The 20683-nt window shown below is 52.4% G+C and overlaps 2 protein-coding genes across 4 annotated transcripts in view; both read right to left on the bottom strand.

Moving 5' to 3' along the window:
* SLC5A10 (solute carrier family 5 member 10) overlaps nt 1-7208 on the bottom strand; it is a 39911-nt gene extending 32703 nt beyond the window's left edge. Inside the window, exons 1-6 of the mRNA XM_026683217.2 lie at nt 7137-7208; nt 6054-6158; nt 5805-5864; nt 5340-5444; nt 857-962; nt 142-222 (exon numbers count right to left, since the gene is read on the bottom strand). Coding sequence (XP_026539002.2) covers nt 142-222; nt 857-962; nt 5340-5435 — 283 coding nt within the window. The 5' untranslated portion in view covers nt 5436-5444; nt 5805-5864; nt 6054-6158; nt 7137-7208. The remainder of the gene's footprint in view (nt 1-141; nt 223-856; nt 963-5339; nt 5445-5804; nt 5865-6053; nt 6159-7136) is intronic.
* Nucleotides 7209-9886: 2678 nt separating this feature from the next.
* PRPSAP2 (phosphoribosyl pyrophosphate synthetase associated protein 2) lies at nt 9887-20248 on the bottom strand. 3 transcript variants are annotated; one of them, XM_026683218.2, is made up of 12 exons: nt 20085-20248; nt 16465-16546; nt 15619-15771; nt 15273-15325; nt 14770-14836; nt 14519-14691; nt 14312-14427; nt 13884-13939; nt 13487-13635; nt 13001-13071; nt 12576-12722; nt 9887-11366 (listed from the first exon to the last, which is right to left on the bottom strand). In XM_026683218.2, exons 3-12 carry the CDS (start codon nt 15735-15737, stop codon nt 11208-11210), a joined length of 1110 nt encoding a protein of 369 aa, XP_026539003.1. In that variant the 5' UTR covers nt 15738-15771; nt 16465-16546; nt 20085-20248; the 3' UTR covers nt 9887-11207. The 3 variants fall into 3 exon arrangements, with proteins under 3 accessions (XP_026539003.1, XP_026539005.1, XP_026539004.1); XM_026683220.2 differs by having other exon boundaries at nt 20201-20248; XM_026683219.2 differs by lacking the exon at nt 20085-20248 and adding an exon at nt 18238-18502.
* Between the last annotated feature and the right edge of the window lie 435 nt (nt 20249-20683).

The following is a 20683-nucleotide window of genomic DNA, read 5'->3' as shown; positions in this document are numbered from 1 at the left end:
GGCGGGTGGGGGGGAGATGCACGGGTTCCTCCTGCTCCCAACAGAACTTCTGCCTTTCCCCGGGATTGTCTCCCCTGACCTCCAGCTCCTCTCCTCCAGGTGCCGAGGGCAGAAAGCAAAAGGCAGGCCCCGAGTCCTCACCGATGGACGTCAAGATGACCGCACCAACCACCATGATGAGGGTCTGCAGAGCGTCGGTGTAGATGACAGCCGTCAGCCCACCTGCAACAATGCAGGATGCCTGGGGTTGGAAAGGGGTTGACACAACGGGCTGGAAACAAGGGAGGACACAACCTTTGTTGCTCAGGGTTCAACCAAGGTGGGTTCCTCGGTGCTGTCTTGAGTTTTCCTGCAGATGTTTCAGGACCCAACTGGGCAACGGCTCCCTGGACATACTGATGATGTTGCCTAGTTGGGTCATGAAACATCTGCAGGAAAACTCAGAGGGCATCCAATGAGTCGGTTTCCCCTCAAACAACCCTAGTGTGTCTGGAACCAAAAGCTAAGAGGTAGGGAGTCTCCTTCCGGTCACCTTCTGGTGGCTTCACAGCCAAGTCTTGGCAGGTGGCAGCTCTCAATCCTTACCTAGAGCCTGAGATAAGCAGGTGCAGCCTAACTGCTAGTCGGATGGGGACTGCACTGCCAAGGCAGCAGGTGAAAAGAAGAAGGAAACGGCAAACAGCTTGCTTTCTTGCAAAAAAAATATATATATATGGGCCGTCAAAGCAGCAAAGCCTACCCCCCACTGACAGCCACAACCGGGACCAGAACTTCTGGCTCAACTTGGGGATGGTGAGAAGGGCCCCATCAGGGTCCTGCAGGAGGGCAACCTGGGCCGAAAGCCTCTCCGTCTCACCTGCGATGGTGTAGACAGCAGTCACCCCCAGCATCAAGAGGGTGGAGAGGTAGAGGTCCCAGCCGAGGCAGATCTGGATGAAGAGCGCTCCGGAGTACAAGTCTGTCTGCAAGAGAAAACCCAGCCCGGTTCAATTCCCTTTGAGTGCCCTGGCGGGGGGTCTGGCAGGGAAAAAGCCACCTTTGCAAGGCGGTTGTGCACCAGGAGGCGCAAAGGGGAGGGTCACGCCACACAGACACCCAATTGTCTCAGCCCTACATTTCAGCAGGAAACCCTCCGTGCCCCTAAACGTTTCTTTTGCCAGAAGGAATTCCAGCCGGGCCCCGTGAAGCCACAGAGATGCTCTTGGTGCTTCCTGGCTGTGCACCTGCTCAGCGCTTTTGTCAACAAGTCTCGAGGGGCAAAATACCCTGGGGGAGATCTGGGGGTGCGTCCCTCATTAGCTGCTTCGCAGGGAGGCACACCCAGCGGCCCAGGTGGGACAGAGAACCCCAGAAAGCTCCTCGGATCAAAACAGGCCATTTCCAAACTCCGGAGAACTTCAGATACGAAGATGCCACCATGTTTGAGGCAGGACTTGGCAGCCTGTCATTAGCCTGTGGAACTCACTGCCGTGAGACATGAGAGGATCACCGAGAGCCCAGGTGGCTTTTGGAGGAGGCAACACAAGCACAAGGAAAGGGAGGAGCTGCACTAATGGTTGATGAGCCAGGATGGTTAAGATCTGAGTCAACCGGAATCCAGGGAAGCATCTTGGAGGGAAAGGGGGGAAGGAAACAAATCTATCTTTTTAAAAAATAAATAAATAAATTATGGTGGCTGGTCGTCCGACAGTCCTTCAGAGGCTTAGGCTGGATTTGGCATTTTTGTCCACCTATAGAGTCCTTGCCAAGGACCTGGGAGGGGCCAATAGGGATGTTTTGAAGGTGCTAAAGGTTTCATCGCAGGGTGTAAGATGTCCCGAGCAAAGCCGCCTTCTGCAATTGACCGACGGGGATTGTGTCAACGCCGATGATGTTCAAGTGGTGCTCCAGAGAGGTTTTGGGATTGCACCTATTACCATTGGGATTATCCTGGCTTTTGATTATGATTAACTGAGATGCCCTCCGCCTAGAAAGAACCCATGGACGGGGGGTGGGAGGCTCAGAGAGGAAACCACCAGCTTCTTGGCGTGGCGGGTGGTGTCTCCTCTCCATTCCTGCTGGCTCAGCAGAGCCCGGCTGGCCTCTTTTTCCCTGCCAGGCAAAGGCGGAAGGCGGCAGGTGGGCGATGCCCAGAACTTTCTCTCTCCCAGCTTGTACAATTTCTCCCTCGGGCAGCTGCCCCACCCGCCAGTCAGCTGCCAAGTTCATCCTGCACGCCCAGTGCCAGCTCCACACTGGGCTACTGAAAGAAAAAATATATTTTCTGGCCCTCCAGGGAGCCTGGCAGAGGGACCAGTGGCTCTTCCCAGTGTTGCTGTGGTCCCATTCAGGGCACTGCCCTACGAAGCCACCTCTGCCCTCCTCCTGTGTGGCTTGGAATACGCACACCTGCTGCGCAGAGCATTTCCCCCCCAGAGTCCCAGAGCTGAGGGAAGACATTTGGTTGCCCACCTGCAGCAGAGCGATGCCTCCTTCCGAGTGAAGGCCAGCCCTTGCTTATTTCCCTTGAAGACCAATTGAATGGCTGGCCATCGACATCATCCAACGCTTGGCCATTCGGTCCCTTGATTCTGCAGTGGGGGGGGGGGAGGGTGCCTGGTCCCTTCCCATGCTGAGTCCGGCCCCACCAAGCCCGAGAAGAGCTCCATCGACAGCCCTGCCCCCCAAAGTGGCTCCATCCTTCACAGCCGCCTTTCCAGGAAATTGCCCAGCGTGGTTTGGAGGAAGCCATCGGTGGCCCCGTGCAATAGAAGACGGCAGTTCTGCTGGTCAAGGGAAGAAGGACCCCCCCCCCCTCTGCTGGCCTTGGCCCAGCCCCTTCGACCCGGCCCCTTCCTCAGCCCACAGAGGCAGCCACGTGAGCGGCCGGTAGCAGCACCCAAGTCAAAGGAATGCTCTGTGATTACTGCAGAGGGGTGGAGATGCCCGCTTAGGAGTTGGCAGCGTTGCAGCCCGCTTAAAATCACACACGGGGCATTCCTTGCCTCGAAAGCCTCAAACCCCGAGACCTTCCAGCGTCCTCTTGCAAGCTGAGAGGGAAAACAAGGACTCTGGCAGACTGAGAGGCAGATAAGTCTGAGTGCCACACCCTCCTTCCCCCTCAAAACCAGGAGGAGAAACGCCCCCACCCCCCAGGGGGTTTGGCCCATTCATAAAACAGCAGCTGCAACAGCCGGGGAGCCCTTTGATCTCAGCAGCTCCTGGAAGGAAAAGGAGCAGAGCTGGGGGAGGGGGAATCCGCAGCTGCTTTGGGGTTATTACCCCCCCTTTGCAGCCGCTCAAAATTCAGGCATCAAAAAAAAAATGTAATAAGTCAAAATCCAGGCATCCCAAAACAGCTCATCTATGGTGGAGGAAGCCATTGGCGAGCCCCAGAGGGCATTGCTGGATCCTTTGGGGTTCAGCCTGAACCCCCAATTCTGAGCTGTGCCGTCCCGGGGGTGGGGGTGGGGCCATGTGATCCGCTTTTGCGACCTTCTGCCCGGCAAAGTTCAGCCAGATTCGCTGAACGACCGGGTTACCAACTGAACAGCTGCAAGTGATTCACTTAACAAACAGAGCAAGAAAAGGCAAACGTCTCACTCAACGACACAAGTTTTGGGCTCAATTGGGTTTGTGAGACGAGGACTGCCTGCTTCTGGGGAGCCCCGGGGCCAAACCGGCTCCTCCTCAGTGGGCCATCGGAAAGCGACCAAGCCCCGGGTGGGCAGGACAAGCTCCGTTCTGGGGCAGCTCAAACCAGCCTCCCTTTGGAGACGGAAAAAGGCAAGCAAGGATGTCAATCACAGGGGGGGGAGGGGAAAGCAGCTCCCACGTCACCTTTAGGCGTAACAAAGCGGCCCAGGTCACAACCCAAAGCTGCCCACACCTGGCGGAATCTGCACCTAAGCAAGAACGAAGAGGGAAGTTCAGGATTTGCTCGGCCCTCCGTTGTCTTTCGGTAGAGAGGAATTCAACGGAAGCGAAGAGAGGCCGGAATCAAACAAGAGTGAATAATGGCCCTTATTTCCTGCCCTGCTCCTACCTCAACCTTCCCTCTGAGCTAATCATCGCTTATTATCCTTCCTTTGCCAATTAAAATTTAGCAAGAATTATCTGATTGAAGCCAACTCCACGGCCAAGCCTCTCCACATCCACTTAAGGGAACCGGTTGTCGTGCATCGCCAAACCCCTGACAAAGGCATCCTTCCTGGGCCTCCCAGCTCAGCAAATAAAATAGAATAATAGAGTTGGAAGGGACCTGGGAGGTCATCTAGTCCAAACCCCCACACACACACCCAAGCTGGAGACCCTACACCATTTCAGTCCAGTCCAGTCTCTCAGCACTGGAAAATCGAGGTTGGAAGCTTATGGCGTAAACCAACCGTGGTGGTCAGCGCACACTGGGTGTCACATCCAAAAAAAAGGTCTTGGGTGGCACTTAGAAAACCTGCACAAAATCTCCCTCAGTGCGATCCGAAGACAACCGGCGCAGCGCTTGGACCCCATCGGCATTGACCAACTCTCCACTGGTCAATTGCAGAACGGAGCCACCTCCACCCTGTTCCTTTAACCCTGTCAAGGCACAAAAACCAGATCCTCGGGAAGGACTCAGTGGGAGGATCAAAACACCAAATCCAGACTAAACACCTGGGTGACCAATCCTAATTGTTGTTATTTTTCTTTTCTTTTTAAATCACCCTTTTCCGTGGAAAGAGTCTTTCTGGATGAATCGGAGGGTTTGGCTACACCGGCCCAACCCAAACCTGTTGGGCTTTCAACCTCCCAATGGCCCATCCTCCCAGTCCAGCCAGAAAACCCACCAGTGTAAAAACAATGGGATGGCCAACAGTGCCCCCCACTGGACAAAGGCCTGAGTGCAGCCCTAGGAGTCCCTGCAGGGAGGACAAGGTGGGTGTGAGGTCTTCGACCAAGGGGCTCCCCTCCCCTCCAAGGGTTCAAAGGCCATTTGAAGAAGCCAATTAAGGATCAGACAAATTAACTGATTAAACCAATTAAGGTTGCTTGCTGTGCATTGCCGGAGGGAGGGAGGGAGCGAGGAAAAAAGAAAGGAAAGAAAAATTAGAGAGAGGATAGGATGAAGGGAGAGAGGAAGAGAGAGAGAAAGAAAGAGAAAGGAAGGAAGGAAGGAAGAAAAGGGAAGGAAGGAAGGAAGGAAGGAAGGAAGGAAGGAAGGAAGGAAGGAAGGAAGGAAGGAAGGAAGGAAGGAAGGAAGGAAGGTCTATAATTTGAAATGCTTTAACTCCAGTTGGACCCACAGGCTGCCCACTATCACCATCCCAGCCAGGCTCAAAAAAGGGGGCTTAGCCTGGAGATGCAGAGGAAAGGGGGCCACTCACAGATATCTTGGTGAAGATGGAGAGCAGGAGTGACAAGAAGGAGAGGCAGACTCGAATTCGCTCCCCTCCAAAGCGCCTCTGGAGATACTCCGGCATGGTGACGATCTGGGGGAAGAGAGGAAGGGTCAGTCTCCGGCCAGCCTGAAGGAAACCAAAGGGGCAGGTTGGAGGGGACGATGGGAAACCACGAGGAAGAGGAGGATGGAGCTAAAGGATGAAGAGCTTTGGATGGACAGCCTAACACCAGATCGACCCACCACTGGGAAGGTTTGGTTGGTTGCGGAGTTTCCATGTCCGGTGAAGCTGCCCCTCAGGATCTGCAAAGCAGCGGCTGCATCCACCCATCGAAGGTGGCTTCCCTGTCAGACTCTGGCTCAGCAAGCCAAGATTGAGCTCAATGGGGGAAGAGCGAGCCCCAAGGAGACCCTCGCAGGCAGCGCCAGGAGGGAAGGGCGGGGCACTCACCTCTGACGAAAGGTAGACGGGAACAAAGAGCCAGGCCAAGGCCAGAAGCACGTAGGTGGCCTAAAAGGGGCCAAGAACCCAGACAGAGACCGTCAGCAGGAGGGGGGCCAGCCTCAGCCAGGCCCACCCTCTTTGCTGGCCATGCAGGCGGGGGGACGACCCCAACCCACCCTCCCTGGGGACACTCCGAAGGGGGACGGCTGCTTGAACCCGGGTCCGGGCAGAGCTGAGCAGAGTTGAGCCCCTTACGTTCCACTCAAAGCCGGCCACGGCGACTCCTCCGGCCGCTCCGCTGCTGGCCAACCCGATGAAGAGTCCGGCTCCTTCGCTGCTGGCAAAGAGCGACGCACCAATCTGCAAAGGAAAAACCCAAAGGACGCTGAACTCCGCCAAATGACAACCGGAGCAAAACTCCTGGCCGGTGACGGTAACTGGAATTATTTATTAGATTTCTGTGCTGCCCACTTTGCTAGCCAAAGCGACTCTCAGTGGCCTGCACCAAGTTATTATTATGTGCTCAGGGAGCAAGCTGCCCTGAGCATCCGAGCGTCACGAGCTGACCCACTAACCTATTAAAACGATAAAGCAAACAGAAAACTGTGACTTTTGCTTTAATCATTAACCGGATTGGTTTAATTGGTTTCGTAAAATATGGAAGTCATTGGTTTTACTGTGTGCTGGCTGGAGTCATCTTGAGCAGCCGTGTAAAAGAGATAGATAGATAGATGATAGATAGATAGATAGATAGATAGATAGATAGATAGATAGATAGATAGATAGATAGATAGATAGATAGATAGACAGACAGACAAGAAGGAAGGAAGGAAGGAAGGAAGGAAGGAAGGAAGGAAGGAAGGAAGGAAGGAAGGAAGGAAGGAAGGAAGGACAGACAGAAAGAAAGACAAAAAGACAGAAAGAAAAAGAAAGAAAGAAAGAAAGAAAGAAAGAAAGAAAGAAAGAAAGAAAGAAAGAAAGAAGGAAGGAAGGAAGGAAGGAAGGAAGGAAGGAAGGAAGGAAGGAAGGAAGGAAGGAAAGGAAGGAAAGGAAGGAAGGAAGGACAGGCAGACAGAAAGAAAGAAAGAAAGAAAGAAAGAAAGAAAGAAAGAAAGAAAGAAAGAAAGAAAGAAAGAAAGAAAGAAAGAAAGAAAGAAAGAAAGAAAGAAATTAGTGTTTCTCAACCGTGGCATTTTTAAAATAAGTGGACTTCAACTCCCAGACTTTCCCAGCCAGTTACGATAGGCACAGATGACGTATATAAGCAGCAACAGATATATGCCCATATTCCTTGCAAGAGACCATAGGAATCCGTTACACCCAGTTGGAGTTACTCACCGGCCACCAGGCAATGTTCCTTCCAGCCAGAAAGTAACCACTCACGCTGTTCCTACTTGCCCGGCATGACGACTGCAAAGGGAAAGAGACAACTGAGCCAGGAAAGGGGTGAAATTTATTACATCTGCCTTTCCAGTCTCCCCATCTTTTCCAGCCCTGCCTCACCTGCCTCCCTCCTTCCCTCCCTCTGGGAATATACATCCTGCTTTCCAAATGCTCGGCTGAGTCCCTACTCTGCAATAAAACCCCACCCCATGTTTGTTTATTACCTTTATTCTTTCTTGAATGGCTCCTATCTTGTTGCTTTTCTTGTTTACTAGATCATTTCAGCCTGGACTGTCTGTTTGAGGTCATGTTTTTCAGTGAATTGGATTTATTACCCAAGACCGTCAACTAGCTCCTTTCTCTCTTCCTCCCTCTCCCCCTTTTTTATTCTTTTTATTTAATAAGCTCTAATTGAAAAGAAACACAACCTAACCCTACAATAATGATGCTGTCCCAGGATCAAAAACGGCACTTTGAGGAAGAAGGGGCCTCTCAGAGCCTCCCACGGAGCAACTACAGCTCCCATAAACGGATGCCCACTCCCAGTGAGTTCAAAGGGGTCGGCTTAAGAAACGAGGCTGCTGTACCCAGATGCCAACTGCCAGGTTCAAAAGGAAATACATCACCACCACCACCACATCTGGAACGCCAAACTGCGGCGAAAGAGCGGGGATTTCTGCGTGGGAATTATTCTCCATGGATGGACGTGGTATCTCAGCCCGAAGAGAAGAGCAGTTCACCGTAGCTTCTTCCTTCTGGCTGCTTCCAAGCCGAGGGGAATTGATCATTAAACCAGCAAGCGGTGGAACTCCCACAACCTTCCTCCAGAGATCAGGGCCGGCCCACCTTTCCAGCTAAAACAGCCTCAGATTTGGCCCAGGTTGTTTGGGCTTGCAGTGGCCAGGAGGACGGAAGACTCGTCCCTTCTGATGACCTGAAGCCAAGGTTGGATCCTGCTTCTATTCACCCTTCGGATGGCTATGGAGGTTCTCCATCATCCAGGTCACAGTGGCCCCCAAAGTGCTTTCCCAAAAGGCAACTGGACTTTCTTGGGTTCAATTTTTTTTTCTTTTTGTGAAAATGTTCCGCTTCTCATCCAAGAAGCTTCCTCACGACCAAAGAAACTTTCTTAAACGAGAAGTGAAGTGTTTTCAAGGGGAAAAAAACAACCAAGAAAGTCCAGTTTAGGAAAGCACCTTTTGGGATCCATCCTTGGAAGTCTCGGGTAACTTTCCTCCATCTGCTATGGCAAGTGGGGGGGCTACACACACACACACCCCACACACACAGAGGCACACGGACAATTTGACCACCTGAGAGGAAGCTTCTCCAACTTTCAGAAGACGCGCTGGGAGAAATCCTGGGCACCCTAAACTGATGCTGGCTTCTGTATCTGGCAAGCTCTCTTCGATAGGGTTGGAACGGCAGCTCCCACTACTGACCTGGGTGGATCCACGCCGGACTTAGCTATGGCTAGGAGGACCTGGACACAAGGACGCCCTTGAGGAACGAAGTCAGTCCCTTTCACAGGGAGCAAATCCCTCTCCGTATCAGGTTAAAGCTTAAAAGCCAACCCCTTGGGCAATTTCCAATTTAGTTTCTTGAGGATGGGTTTGCTATTTGCCCCCTCCAGCTTCCCAGGCTGTCCAATGTGCCTTTGACATCACCTGGTGGCCTCCCACCCAAGGATGAATAGTTCTTGACTTGGCCTAGCTGAGACCAGCTAACAATGGCTTGGGGCTGCCCCCTAGTGGCGATGCTTTTAGGAAAAAAGTGAACACCCACTGAAAAATGTGGAGATAGATGCTTGTGTTAATTCTCAACCTCTACCTTAATACGCTTTTTGGGCAGCCTTAAAAACTCGGTTCTTCAGAAAGGAACATTTTATTTATTGACTCAATTTGTAAGGAAGGCTAAGGACATGGTGCCTCTCGGGGGGTGGGGGGGGGGCTCATTGGATCTATTGATAATTGTAGCGGGTTGAAATCTAGACCTCTTTAAAGTTTCTAAGATTGCGAAACACGGCCTTAAAGATGGCTAGAATCTTTGAAGAACATTGCTGTAAAATTTCAAAATCAAAACCCTACATGTCCAGGGAAGAAAAACTGGCCTCTTCATGGGCTGCGTATTTGATCATGGGATCCATTCAGCCCCATCTTACCAGCCTCCCTTTTTCACCCCGTCCACCGTCCACCTCTCTTACAAACATTGACATGTCTTGTTAATGTGTCAGCCTTTTCATTTGCTTGTGGCATCGTTTAGTGAAGCGGCTGTGTTAAAGTCTAACCCTGGAGGGCTGGAGGGTGCAGAAACTCCTTCATCTGGGACACACAGAAGGGATCATAAATGGCAACTTTGCACCCTTGAGAGGTGAGTTTATGGGCAGTCAAGGTGCCAAACACCTGCTTTCAACAGGCGTAAAGTAACTGATCTGCAGAGTGGATCAGTTCTCGGATGGGAGGCCACCTAGAGACCCAAGGGCTGCAGGCAAGATGTAAAAGTCAAAAGACACATTCCAAAATTCCAGAACGGCTGGCAAGAAAATTCCAGGGATACCTCTCTCCCCAGCATCCAAATTCAACTGGGAGGTCAGCATACACTAGATGTTGAACTATCTCCCCCCCCACCCCCCCCATTTTTTTCTCTCCATGTCCACACATTTTTCTCTCCCCAACAGCAAAGAGAGGACAACAATCGAACAAATATTTCCTAAAAAGCTCATGCAAAACCAGAGTTGTTTTATTTGTGCCAGAAAATAAATACCAGTGCACGTTCCTTGTGGTTTTTTTTCCCCCCCTATAAAAGCATGTTTACAAAAAAAAACACAACATCACGGAATTGCATACAACGGTGTGGTTTTCTTGTTTGGCTGGTCTCGGACACAAACTCGATGCCGTAGCTACCGTTTGTCGAACAACACACAAAAGCACTTGAAAAGCAAGCTGGGAGGCGCAGGAAGGAAGATTATGGGGTACCTCGTCTTCCAGTAATGCCGCAGAATGCCTCCTGTGCGAATCTCATGGAACGATAACCTAAAGATGCGTACGAGGGATGGAGATGAACAGAAGCGGCTGCTTTCAATCCCAAGCAGCCGGGTCTGACATGGCTGCTTTCATCCCAAGCTCTAAGGCAGCGTTTCCCAAGCTTGGCCACTCCAGGATTCAACTCCTCTGAAAACAGCCGCTTCCCTTCATTTCCCTCCCACGTGGGCAACCGCGTTTTGTGCGAAGCGGCTATTTTCACGTGACAAAGAGCAGAGTCTGACACGGCTGCCTTTATCTCAAGCTCTATGGCTGTACTTCCCAAGCCTGGCCGCTTTAAGATGGATGGGCTTCAAGTCCCAGAATTCCCCAGCCAGCTTGGATTCTGGGAGTTGAAGTCCACCCCTCTTAAAGCAGACAAGCTTGAGAAAAACTGTTCTAATGGAGTGCAGGACTCTTCCTATTTGCTGGGACAAAATAGTCTTATGAACATGGGTCCGTCCCAGTTCCGGATCCATGCTAGAAATAAAATGTCCTTGAGGTGCATTCCTTCCTGCCGCCAAGATCACCCCCAAATCCCTCCTACCCACCCACCCCCCAAAAAGAGGAAAACCATCAACGAGGCCAGGTTTCCCCGCCTGGGTTCCTTGCAACGAAGCTGCAGCAGGAAAACCTCTGCCTGGGAGGGAGTCTTGGCTGCAAAAGAGCGCAGCTAACCGGACCGTCCCTAGAAGTTGAAAAGAGGGTCGTTGGTTTTTAATTTAAAACTTTTTTATGAAATCCTTTCTCTTTCCCGAAAACAAAATCGCAAGGGAAATAGCTCTGGGGATTTGGTCCACTCCATTTAAACCACCGGAAAGAAAGGGAAGAAGGGGGAAGGGGATAAAAGCCACCTAATAAAAAAAAAAAGGGGGTCTCATTGACATACAGAGATGAAGCCACAAAAAGTTTCACAGCTGGGTTTCTGTCCCGTATCCAGTTTGGCCCCTAAAAAAACCAAAACCTCCTTCTCTCCTTTTCCTTCAAGCCCACCCCCAAGCGACCGTCAGTCATCCAGCCCTATGTTTCTGAAAAGGTACGACATGGATTCCCCGTTGTGGATTCTGCGAATGGCCTCCGAGAGGATCAGGCTGATGTCCACCGTCTTAATCTTGGGGCACTGAAGCTTTTGGACCTCGTGAGGAATGGTGTTGGTCACCACAACCTGAAACAAAGCAGATGCTAACTCATAAAATATTTCTAGGGTCTTTTAAGAGTGGCCAACAGAAAGGGAGGGGGGGCGGGGGAGGGGGTTTGAAAGAGCAGTGAGGCAGCTTGGAAAGTGAAAGTGCATTCCATAAATGTTCTCAAAGATAATAACTAGGCAACCGAAGTTTCTGCGGAGCAAAATTCTAACTGGAGAGCGTGATCGATGGCTCTTGGCTGTGGATGGGTCCCATTGGAGAATATGGATTACGATACACCCAGGGGGGTGGGGGGAAACCAGGGTCAAGGGTGACAAGGAATGATGTGCCTCAGAGTCGGCTGCACCCAGGCAGCACCGGCCATGTTAACTCCCAATAAATCCTTTAGAAGTTTTGGAAGTTTGGCTCGAGACTCAGGATTTAATTGGGGGTCACTGCCGGAATCCTGACAGCAGAGACCTGAAGCTACTGGGTGTGTGTGTGTGTGTGTGTGTGTGTGTGAAGAGAGACACCCCAGGAGTTGAGCTCTCGCAAAGCGAGACAACTCCCTCCTGGAGCACTAGGCATGGCTTCCATTGGGCCTGGAATGGATCGCCACAAATCGACCGAGAGATTATTTTAAGAAATTTAATGTACCCACCGTCTTTCGGTCCTGCCTTGTGTCCAAGGGCTCGGGGGCGGCATTTACAGAGAGCTCTTCCCTGCCTGGCAGAAGGAGGCGGGCTGAACTGCTTCCAAGTCACCCAAGGGCTCCGTGATGAAACAGGTTGAATTTGAACCCTTTCAGGGTCTTTGGAGGAAGGAGAGCACCAGCTGAACCAACTGGGCAAACGCCTTAAGCCTGAGCCGGCAAGAACTGGGTTCAAATCCTGGCGCGAGTGGCGAGGTTAACAGGCCTCATGCTGGGGAATTGACTGACCTTGCCTGCGGAGTGCTTAGACCGCGTTTCTCAACCCCGGCCACTTGGAAGGGGTGTGGACTTCAATTCCCAGAATTCCCCATCCGGCTGGCTGGGGAATTCTGGGAAATGAAGTCCACCCATTTTAAAAGTTGCCAAGGTTTAAAAAAAACACTGGCCTGCATTCCTTCTTGGGCACCCAGGCCCAGGCGATGTGGGTTGAACCGGGGGGCCAGAGATTTGAACCCAGGGCCTCCCGTGGCCACGTGCCACGCTACCCTTCCCCGACTGCCCGGCTGCATTTCTGCCAAACGGTCCTCCTCCCGCCTACCTCATCGATCGCCGACTCCTCTATCAACCGGGGGGCGTCGGAGGAGAGGAGGCCGTGGGTGGCCATGACGAAAATCTTATAGGCGCCTCGCTCCTTCAGGGTCTCTGCAGCCGCGAGGAAACTGTCCACGTCGTCGATGATGTCATCCTGGCCGGGGAGACCAAGGGTGTCGTTAGAGGGGCCGGGGGGTGGGGTTTCACCTGCCTCCCGCTGGGGGACCTTCCACCCCGTCGTTTGCGGGTGGCCATCTTGACTTTTCCGACCACGTTCCCACAGGCCCCTCTGCACGGGGCAAGTTCCAGAAGCGGAGAAAGAGAAAGGGGTGTTCTTCCAATCAAGGTGGGAGACTCGCCCCCAACTCCCGCCTCTTCTTGTGCAGGCAGGCTCTGAACCCCGCAGGCCTCCAGGCCGCGTCCGCCACCTACCACAATGATGGCTATTCGCCCCCCGACGTCTCCAACCACAGTGATGGGCGGCTTCTCTTTCGGAATCAGCACTGGCAAAAAGAAGGAGAGGAAACTGGGCTGGGGGTTTCTGCCTCGGCCCCTGCAAAATGCCGCCACCCTCCCGGACAAGGCGGTCTGCAGCCAACCCGACTCTGACCAAGGAGACAGGAGGGGTCACCCTAAGAGGACCCGACTTCTGAATTTCTCATCGCTTTTAGAGCCCGAGAAGGTGGAGGGGTTCCTTTCTGAGATCGCCTCTTATCCGACCGTTCTCTGTTCCGCACCTCTTCCTCCTTCTCCCAAGGCCACCCGCACTCTCCTTCCATCCCAGTCCCACACCCTCCATCCTTCCTTTGAGCACAGCCCTCCAAACAAGGTGGATTCCCCCCCCCCCCAGAAATCCCCCCCTTGCCTTCCGGCCATGGATTGACAGCCATGCCACTCTCCCTGCCCGAGGCTACTTACTGGGGATCTCCAAGCTGGGGTGGATGGCAGCGGCGCTTTTGGCAGTTGGGGGCGAATGGCGCCCGTCCACCAGATCGGACTCGGCATCTTGAGCCTCTCCGTGGATGACGGCGATACCCAGCCTCAGACGCTCGGCAAACGACTGCGCCCTGCAACGAGCCCACCCTGTCCTTGGCATGGGCACAGATGCCAGGAGAGGAACCTCATCCCCGTAACAGGGATGTCCCAGCCATGGCCGCTTTAAGACCTGTGGACTTCACAACTCTCAGAATTCCCCGGCCAGCCATGCTGGGAATCAAAGTCCACAGGTCTTAAAGCGGCCAAGATCGGACACCCCTGCCCTTCTGAATTCTGGGGGAAGACTAGATGGGCTTAGGGAGTCAGGGACCCCACCTACCTCTTCGCAGAGGCAGGAGACTTGGCCACAATCACAGCGTTCCTGTAGTCAGGAATCTACACAACGAACAGCAGAACAACCACACTCAGAGCTGGCCTGTTATGCTGACCGCGGAAGGGACGTTTCAGGCGGCCCCGGATCCTTTCTTCTACGGGAGCTAGAGAAGCACAAAACCGGGTGCTCCCTCCCCCCACGAACTCCCCCGATTCCAAGCTGCAATGCCCCCGAGATTCGGGGCCACCTAAGCCCTAGAGATGACTCAGGCCTGGTTCCCTCAGCCTGCCTTTCCCCATGGTTTCATTTTTGGCCTCCGTCCTAAAAGGAGCAGGGGGCTTGTCTTTACCCCCATCCCCCCGAGGCGTGGCTGACCTCCATCCCCCCATTTCATCTGCCCAGCCCAGAGAGGCCGAGGATTCGGGCTGGCTCACCTCTTCCTGGATGTACTGGAGCAGAAACGGCGATGCCCTCAGGTTGTCAACCGGCACGTTGAAGAAGCCCTGGATTTCCTTTTGGTGCAAATCCATGGTGATCAGGTGAGTCAGCCCTTTGGGGAGGGCAGAAGGAACAATACATCGGGTTGGCCTTGCCCCACCCGGGCTGCCCGCGTTAGCCGGGCGAGGGCGGAAGGCCCTTACCTGCCTTGCACATCATGGAGGCCAGGAGCTTGGAGACGATGGAGCCCCGCTTCCGCATCTTGCACTGCTTGCTGTAGGGGAAGTAGGGCACCACGCCGATGATGCTTTTGGCGCAGGAGGTCTTGCAGGCGTAGACCATGATCAGCAGCTCCATGATGATGGTGTTCACGTCCCTGGAAGGAAAAGACGCCAGTCCAGCCCACGGCCCTTCACCTGGGGGATCGGCCTGGTTCCCCCCCCCACCCCCTCACTTGGAAACCGTCTGGATGATGAAAACGTCTTTGCCCCTCACAGACTCCTGGATCTGCACCCTCGTTTCTGCCAACAAGGAGAAAAGAAAAAAAACAAGAGGTGCTCAGGGCTGACGCACAAGTGTAAAGCAGGGGTCTTCAGCCTTGGCCCCTTTAAGCCTGGTGGACTTCAACTCCCAGGATTCCCCATCCAGCAACGCTGGCTTTGGAGTTCTGGGAGTTGAAGTCCGCCAGGCTTAAAGTTGCCAAGGTTGGAGACCCCTGGTGTAAAATAAAGTACATCGCAGTGCGATGTAAAATGGAAACCCACAACAACACTGCTCGGCCTCGTGGCTTTTGAAAGTCAGAACAAAGTGGAATCTTTTGCAAACGGAAAGATTCTCCAGGAAGCGGGCATGGTGTGCTTGTGTCTGCGCAGCAGAGGAGGAGGAGACATTGAATGAACCGGTTGCTCCTCCTCCTTCGGCCTTCAGGGAGTGAGGCCACAGGGGTCCTCTACTCACCTCTGTTTGCCTCCTGGTACACCTGAACCTTGCCCATTTCCACACCCAGGCGCCTGTAGAAGGATCCGAGAGAGAAAGCAAGGTCATGAAGAGGAAGAGGATCCAGCAGGTATGGACTCCAACTCCTAGGATTCTCCAGCCAGCAGGTGGACTAGTGAATTCTGGGAGTTGAAGTCCACAAGTCTTAAACTTGCCAAGTTTGAAGACCCTTGCTCTAAATTCTGTGTGTGAGGGAGGGAGGGAGGGAGGGAGAGAGAGAGACTATCAACCATTCCCACCCACCCATATCAAAATCCTACGGTTGAAAACAGCCAGGGGAAAGGACGGGGGCGCAGGGGACCCTTACTCCACAATCCTTTTCGAGAGCTCCATGCAGGAGGGGTTGGAGTTGGCCGAGAAGAGGACCAGGCCACCCTTTGTGACATTCATGATGGGCCCAGGTCCAACAGGGGCCACACAAAACATCAAAACTGCCTTTGTCGTCCTGCCTTCGGAGAGACTGCCAAAAAATAAAACAAAAAAGGTTTTAAAAAATTCCACCAAGGACTTTTCAGCAACCCTCAATCGAACAAAAGCTACCGAAATCTTGCATTTCAAGAGTTTCTGCAGGAGGATTTAAAGCAACGGTCTTCCAACTTGGCAAGTTTAAGACTTGTGGACTTCAACTCCCAGAATTCCTGAGCTAACATGGCTGCAGGAGGAATTCTGGTCCACAAGTCTTAAAGCTGCCAAGTTTGAAGATCCCTGATTTAAAGCGATGTTTCTCAACCTCCACCACTTTAAGACGGGTGGACTTTCAACTCCTACAATTCCCATCTTAAAGTAGTGGGGGTTGAAGCAACTCATTGAGAGGACCTTGATTCCACCAGCTTTTCACCCAGCAACACAAGCGATGCCTTTCTGAGGGGAAAAAAAACCTCATTTATAACCTCCCATCGTTCGAGGAACCTCATTTACTTAAGAATCCGAAGGCCACACAAACCAGGGATGAATAAAAGCAGGTACAGTCACCTAAACGTTAAGCCTTCCCAACCAAACAGATTTAGGCTCCACCACAGCAACGTTCTGAATCCAAAGCCTTGGACAGGCTTAACAGTCTACACACAACAATCAACAGTTAATTCAGCCGTTTTTTTTCTTCCCAGTGGCTGTTTCCGACCACAGAAAAGCACTCCCAGCTCTTTGCACTTACAAATAAAGGTGTAATCCAGGAAAAGAGTTTAGGTAACTCAGCCCTCCGCTCTTCAGTCTTCTAGAATGTTGCTTTTAAGCACCTGCAGAAAAAGAAGATGTATGTATGTATGTATGTATATATAAAAGCAAGAAGTCTGTTTACTATCTTTGAAAACCAAAACCAGGAAATAACTTCAGTCCCCCGCCAGCAAGTGTCGGATTAGGCTTAGACAAAGTCCCAAATCTCACGAGGGTTCCTTAAAATGCCCTCCCGTCCCGTCTTGGGACATCGTCCAATGCCAAATTCATTACTCAGAGAGGATTAGTTTTCTCCTAACAAGAATTGGAATGTACACATTGTGCTAAAATCCAGAACTGTCTGGACCAATAAGAGATCTAAAGATTCTAATATGAAAAGTGCCCCTCTAATTGTGGCATCTATTCAGAAAAGAAATATTTTGACCCAGAACTGCATCCAGCACTGGCCAAGAACATTGTAAAAGTCTTTTTTCCCCCCTTAAGTCTTGTCTCCAGGCAAACCAAAAATATTCTGTTTGTTTAGGTCTGGTGTCGTTTCCCTGCCCAAAGCAATTTGGAAAATCTCTTTCACACTTCATAAGACATTCTGCCTTTTCTGTGCAAATACATAAATCAGCCTCTTGTCCCCAAGCAGCCAGCCATTGGGAAGGGGAGAAAAAGAGGAAAGGCACAAAAACACAGAAACACAAGGCAGCTGCAACAATGCAGTGGAGAATGAAAACCACAATGCACAACCCAAAGCCGGGTCTTGTGGCACAGGTGCCAATGGCAACTTCAACCGGCATGGGCCTTAAGGGTGGCAAGGAAGGCTGGCAGCTACAAGCGAGACACAGGGCAAGGGTGAATTTGTAAAATAAAAGCCAGGGTTCAATTCGTGAATCATGCAAATCCACTAGGTGAACCGGCTGGATCAGTAATTTGCAATGAAGCCGCACGAAGATCACATTCTGGGAGTGAAGCCCATGAAATAATAAAATCTCTACGTGGCAGGCAGATCTCTTTCAGTGCAAGAATCTTTCCAGAGGCCATTTTGGGATTCTCGTGTAATCAATCCTGGTTTTCCGCAGCAGGTTCCCCCCAAAAGGGATCAGGAAACCCATTCTTTTTCCTTCCTGGGATCCGCTTTGGAGTCACTGCAATCCTAGAGCTGAGGACCCCACGGCCGGTCCAGGGCTCCCAAAAAGCTGCAATTCACAGCCTCTCAGAAGTGCCAAATTCCCTCTTGGGGGGCAGGGAAAGAGAGACACTGTGATTTCTATCTCGTCTTCCTTGCCAGCTCTTTGTATTCCATCTCATCTCCCTCTAAATAGAATTTAATCCAGGGGTGGGCTAAAATCCAGCAAGAGGACCCTCCTCTTCCTTGCCCATCAGTGGGAACATCCAACGCAGAAGACTCCTGCTGACCACAGAGCAGCCTTCTATTTTGTTCACTCGACAGCCATGGATATTTCAAGTCGCCAGCAGGTCTTTCCTGCCTCCTGGCACGGGGGGGGGGGGACCAGGTGCGTGGGGCAGGTGTTGTACAATGTATGGGCTCCATCTGGATTTAGAAACATAGCTGTAGGCCACAGCAGGAGGGAAAACTGCAAGAAAGCAGACTTGGATGTGCAAGACCGCTAGTGAAGATTGCACACGCAGCTGTAAAAGTGATAACAGAACAACGCCCCCCCCCATAAAAATAAAAGGCACAGAGAAATAAAATAAAAGTGAGCTGAGGCAGAGAGGCTGTAAAACCGCAGAGGCTGATCTGAACCTGTTTAAACGCCATCAGGGCCACGATCCATCTTCTCCCCTCCCGGCAGATTTTTTTGAGCGGTGGGACATGGCAACAGGTAACTGGGCAGCAGAAAAGTCACCCCTCCATTCTGGTCCCTCCGCAAACCCAGCTGCACATTCAAATTCTGCAGGGGAATAAAACCCCTCCCAAAGCAAAAAGGGCATCGGCCAGATGGTAAACAACACGTAGGGAGGAGAAAGTCCAGCCTCCTTGGAGCCGGGTTGAAGTCTGAGTGGGAAACACCCATGGAAGTTTCTCCAGAAATGGGTGGACATTTTTTTTTTTTGGGGGGGGGGGGTCATCCAGCCTCCTCCTGGCTCGAGATTTCCAGGAAACCTCCCTCCTCCCACCGCTTTCTCTGGCCTCCAAAGTTGTTGTTTTTTCAGCTGTTGCTTTGAGTCATCCGAACCCCAAAACCATGCAGCCCCCTTCACCACATTCCTCCTTCTTCCACGCCTCGCTCAACCCCAAAAGGACAAAAACTTCATTTCAACGGCCCTTTTGCATTTTCTCTCCCCCATTGCATCTCCCCCCCCAACTCAACCAGCCGCACCCACAATGACTTCATTAAAAAGGCCTAATTCCCAGAATTTCACATAGAGGGTGAGTGGGGAGATGCACGCAAGATCACCCCCCCCCCCTGGAATAAAGCAACCCCTAAATAAACCAGGCTCTGTGGAATTGGGGAGGGGGCCCTCATCTGCTCCCATTAAAGGGCCGCCCAGCTGTGCAGGAGCCCCCTAAAAGCTCACCCATCTTTCAGGGCTACCAGATAAGCCATGCAAGAGGGGACATGAGTCGGAAAGGCCTCCCCCCGCCCCCGGAAATCAAAGGATGCTAAACCAGCAAGATGTTGGGGCACTTAAGCAGACATCTTACAATATATGTCATAATAAAATATAAGACCATATAGGATAATATAATATAGATCAGGCTATAAATTTCATTTTGATAGATGCTGATTAATGTATGTTTGAAGTGAAAAAGGATTTATCCTATTCTATGACCCCTTGCAATTAAGCTTTGGGGGAGCGGGGCACAGCAAGGCATGTTTGAATGTCTCCAAGAACACCCCCCCCCCCCAGGAAACCTATTTCATCCCCTAACCTATTGCTCTTTGCAGTTCATTTTCCAGAAAAAAAGCAGGCGCTATCAATCCCACAGGAAGCTATAATAAAAGTCACTTGCTTGCTGAGATGAGTAGCAATATAAATGTACAAATAAATAAAATAATACTGTCCTTCCGATTGAGTCCCTGGGGGGGGGGGCAGGACAACCGGACATGCGTGCAAGGGGACCCACAGGGACCCTCAATATAAGGCATATAATTCGATTATAGAGCAGAAGAAGGGAGCAGGCGGAGGAATAATAGGACGAATATCCCTCTCCTTGCAATTGGGAGGGGCAGCCCAGACTCACAGGAAATCTATCATAGATTAAGATGATTAAAAACCCCGTAATATACCATGTAAATTAAATTATACTATAAATTTAACCCCCCCCCCCCATTTCTGCAGAGGCAGCACAGATAAGATGCAGCCCATTATTTACAATGTAACGACAGAATAATAGAGAATAGCCCAAGGAACAAGACCACCCGAGGCCCCTTCCGGGTCAATTTGGGGAGGGGGGGGCAGCACAAGCCCAGGAAAGTCTGCCACAAATAGAATAAAGAGGCTTCCTGGGAGAATTCACGCAGCCTTGAATAGGGTCAATATTGGCCACGACCCCCCCAATCACAAAGACCCCTCCCCAATCAGCCCCCCCACCCAAGACCCCCCTTTGACGGGGGGGGGGGAGCGGCGGCGCGGGCGCATTCATACGTGCATCTTCCGTGTCCGCCCGGCCTTGCTCCGCTCTCCCCCGCCAGGAGACCCCCCTCCCAGGGCGGGGCTTGTGGGGCGGGGGGGGTCGCGCCCCCACCACGACCACCACCCACCTGCGCCCCGCGGCGGGGCTGGCGCGGCGGCGGCTGCAAAATGGCGGCGGGGCGGGGCGGCTCAGGCCCCGCCCCTCGCGACCCTCCGCCAATCCGAGCCCACGGCGGCGCTCTGACCCCCTCCGGCCTTCTCCATCCTTCAGAGGCAGCGGCGGTCTGCCTCGCGGGGTCGTTGGATGGGGGGGGGGTTTCAGCCCGGGAAAAGGGAGCCTGAGCTGCCCGGAAAGCAATGCAACTCGCACTTTGCCCTCCGTTTCAAAGGGGTGGGGTGGGGGGTCTCCCCCAAAGACGTGGGGAAGGCTGGCCATTGCATCCCCGGAGGGACCCCTCCCCAAATGCCATTGAAACCCACCCTTGAGGGCTGCCACACCTTTCTCGCATGGGGGATGGGCAGCTTAGGGGGTGCCCCGCCTTCCCTGTCCTGCTGGGCTTTGCTCAGGTAGAGGGGGGAGTTCCTGGCAAACCTGTCTTGCTCGTGGGGGG

This window comes from Notechis scutatus, chromosome 12, assembly GCF_049901735.1.
Source record: "Notechis scutatus isolate UNSWTSFEM ecotype Mainland chromosome 12, rNotScu1.2, whole genome shotgun sequence".
NCBI classification, from domain to species: domain Eukaryota; kingdom Metazoa; phylum Chordata; class Lepidosauria; order Squamata; family Elapidae; genus Notechis; species Notechis scutatus.
This window is presented reverse-complemented; position numbering and strand designations above follow the sequence as displayed.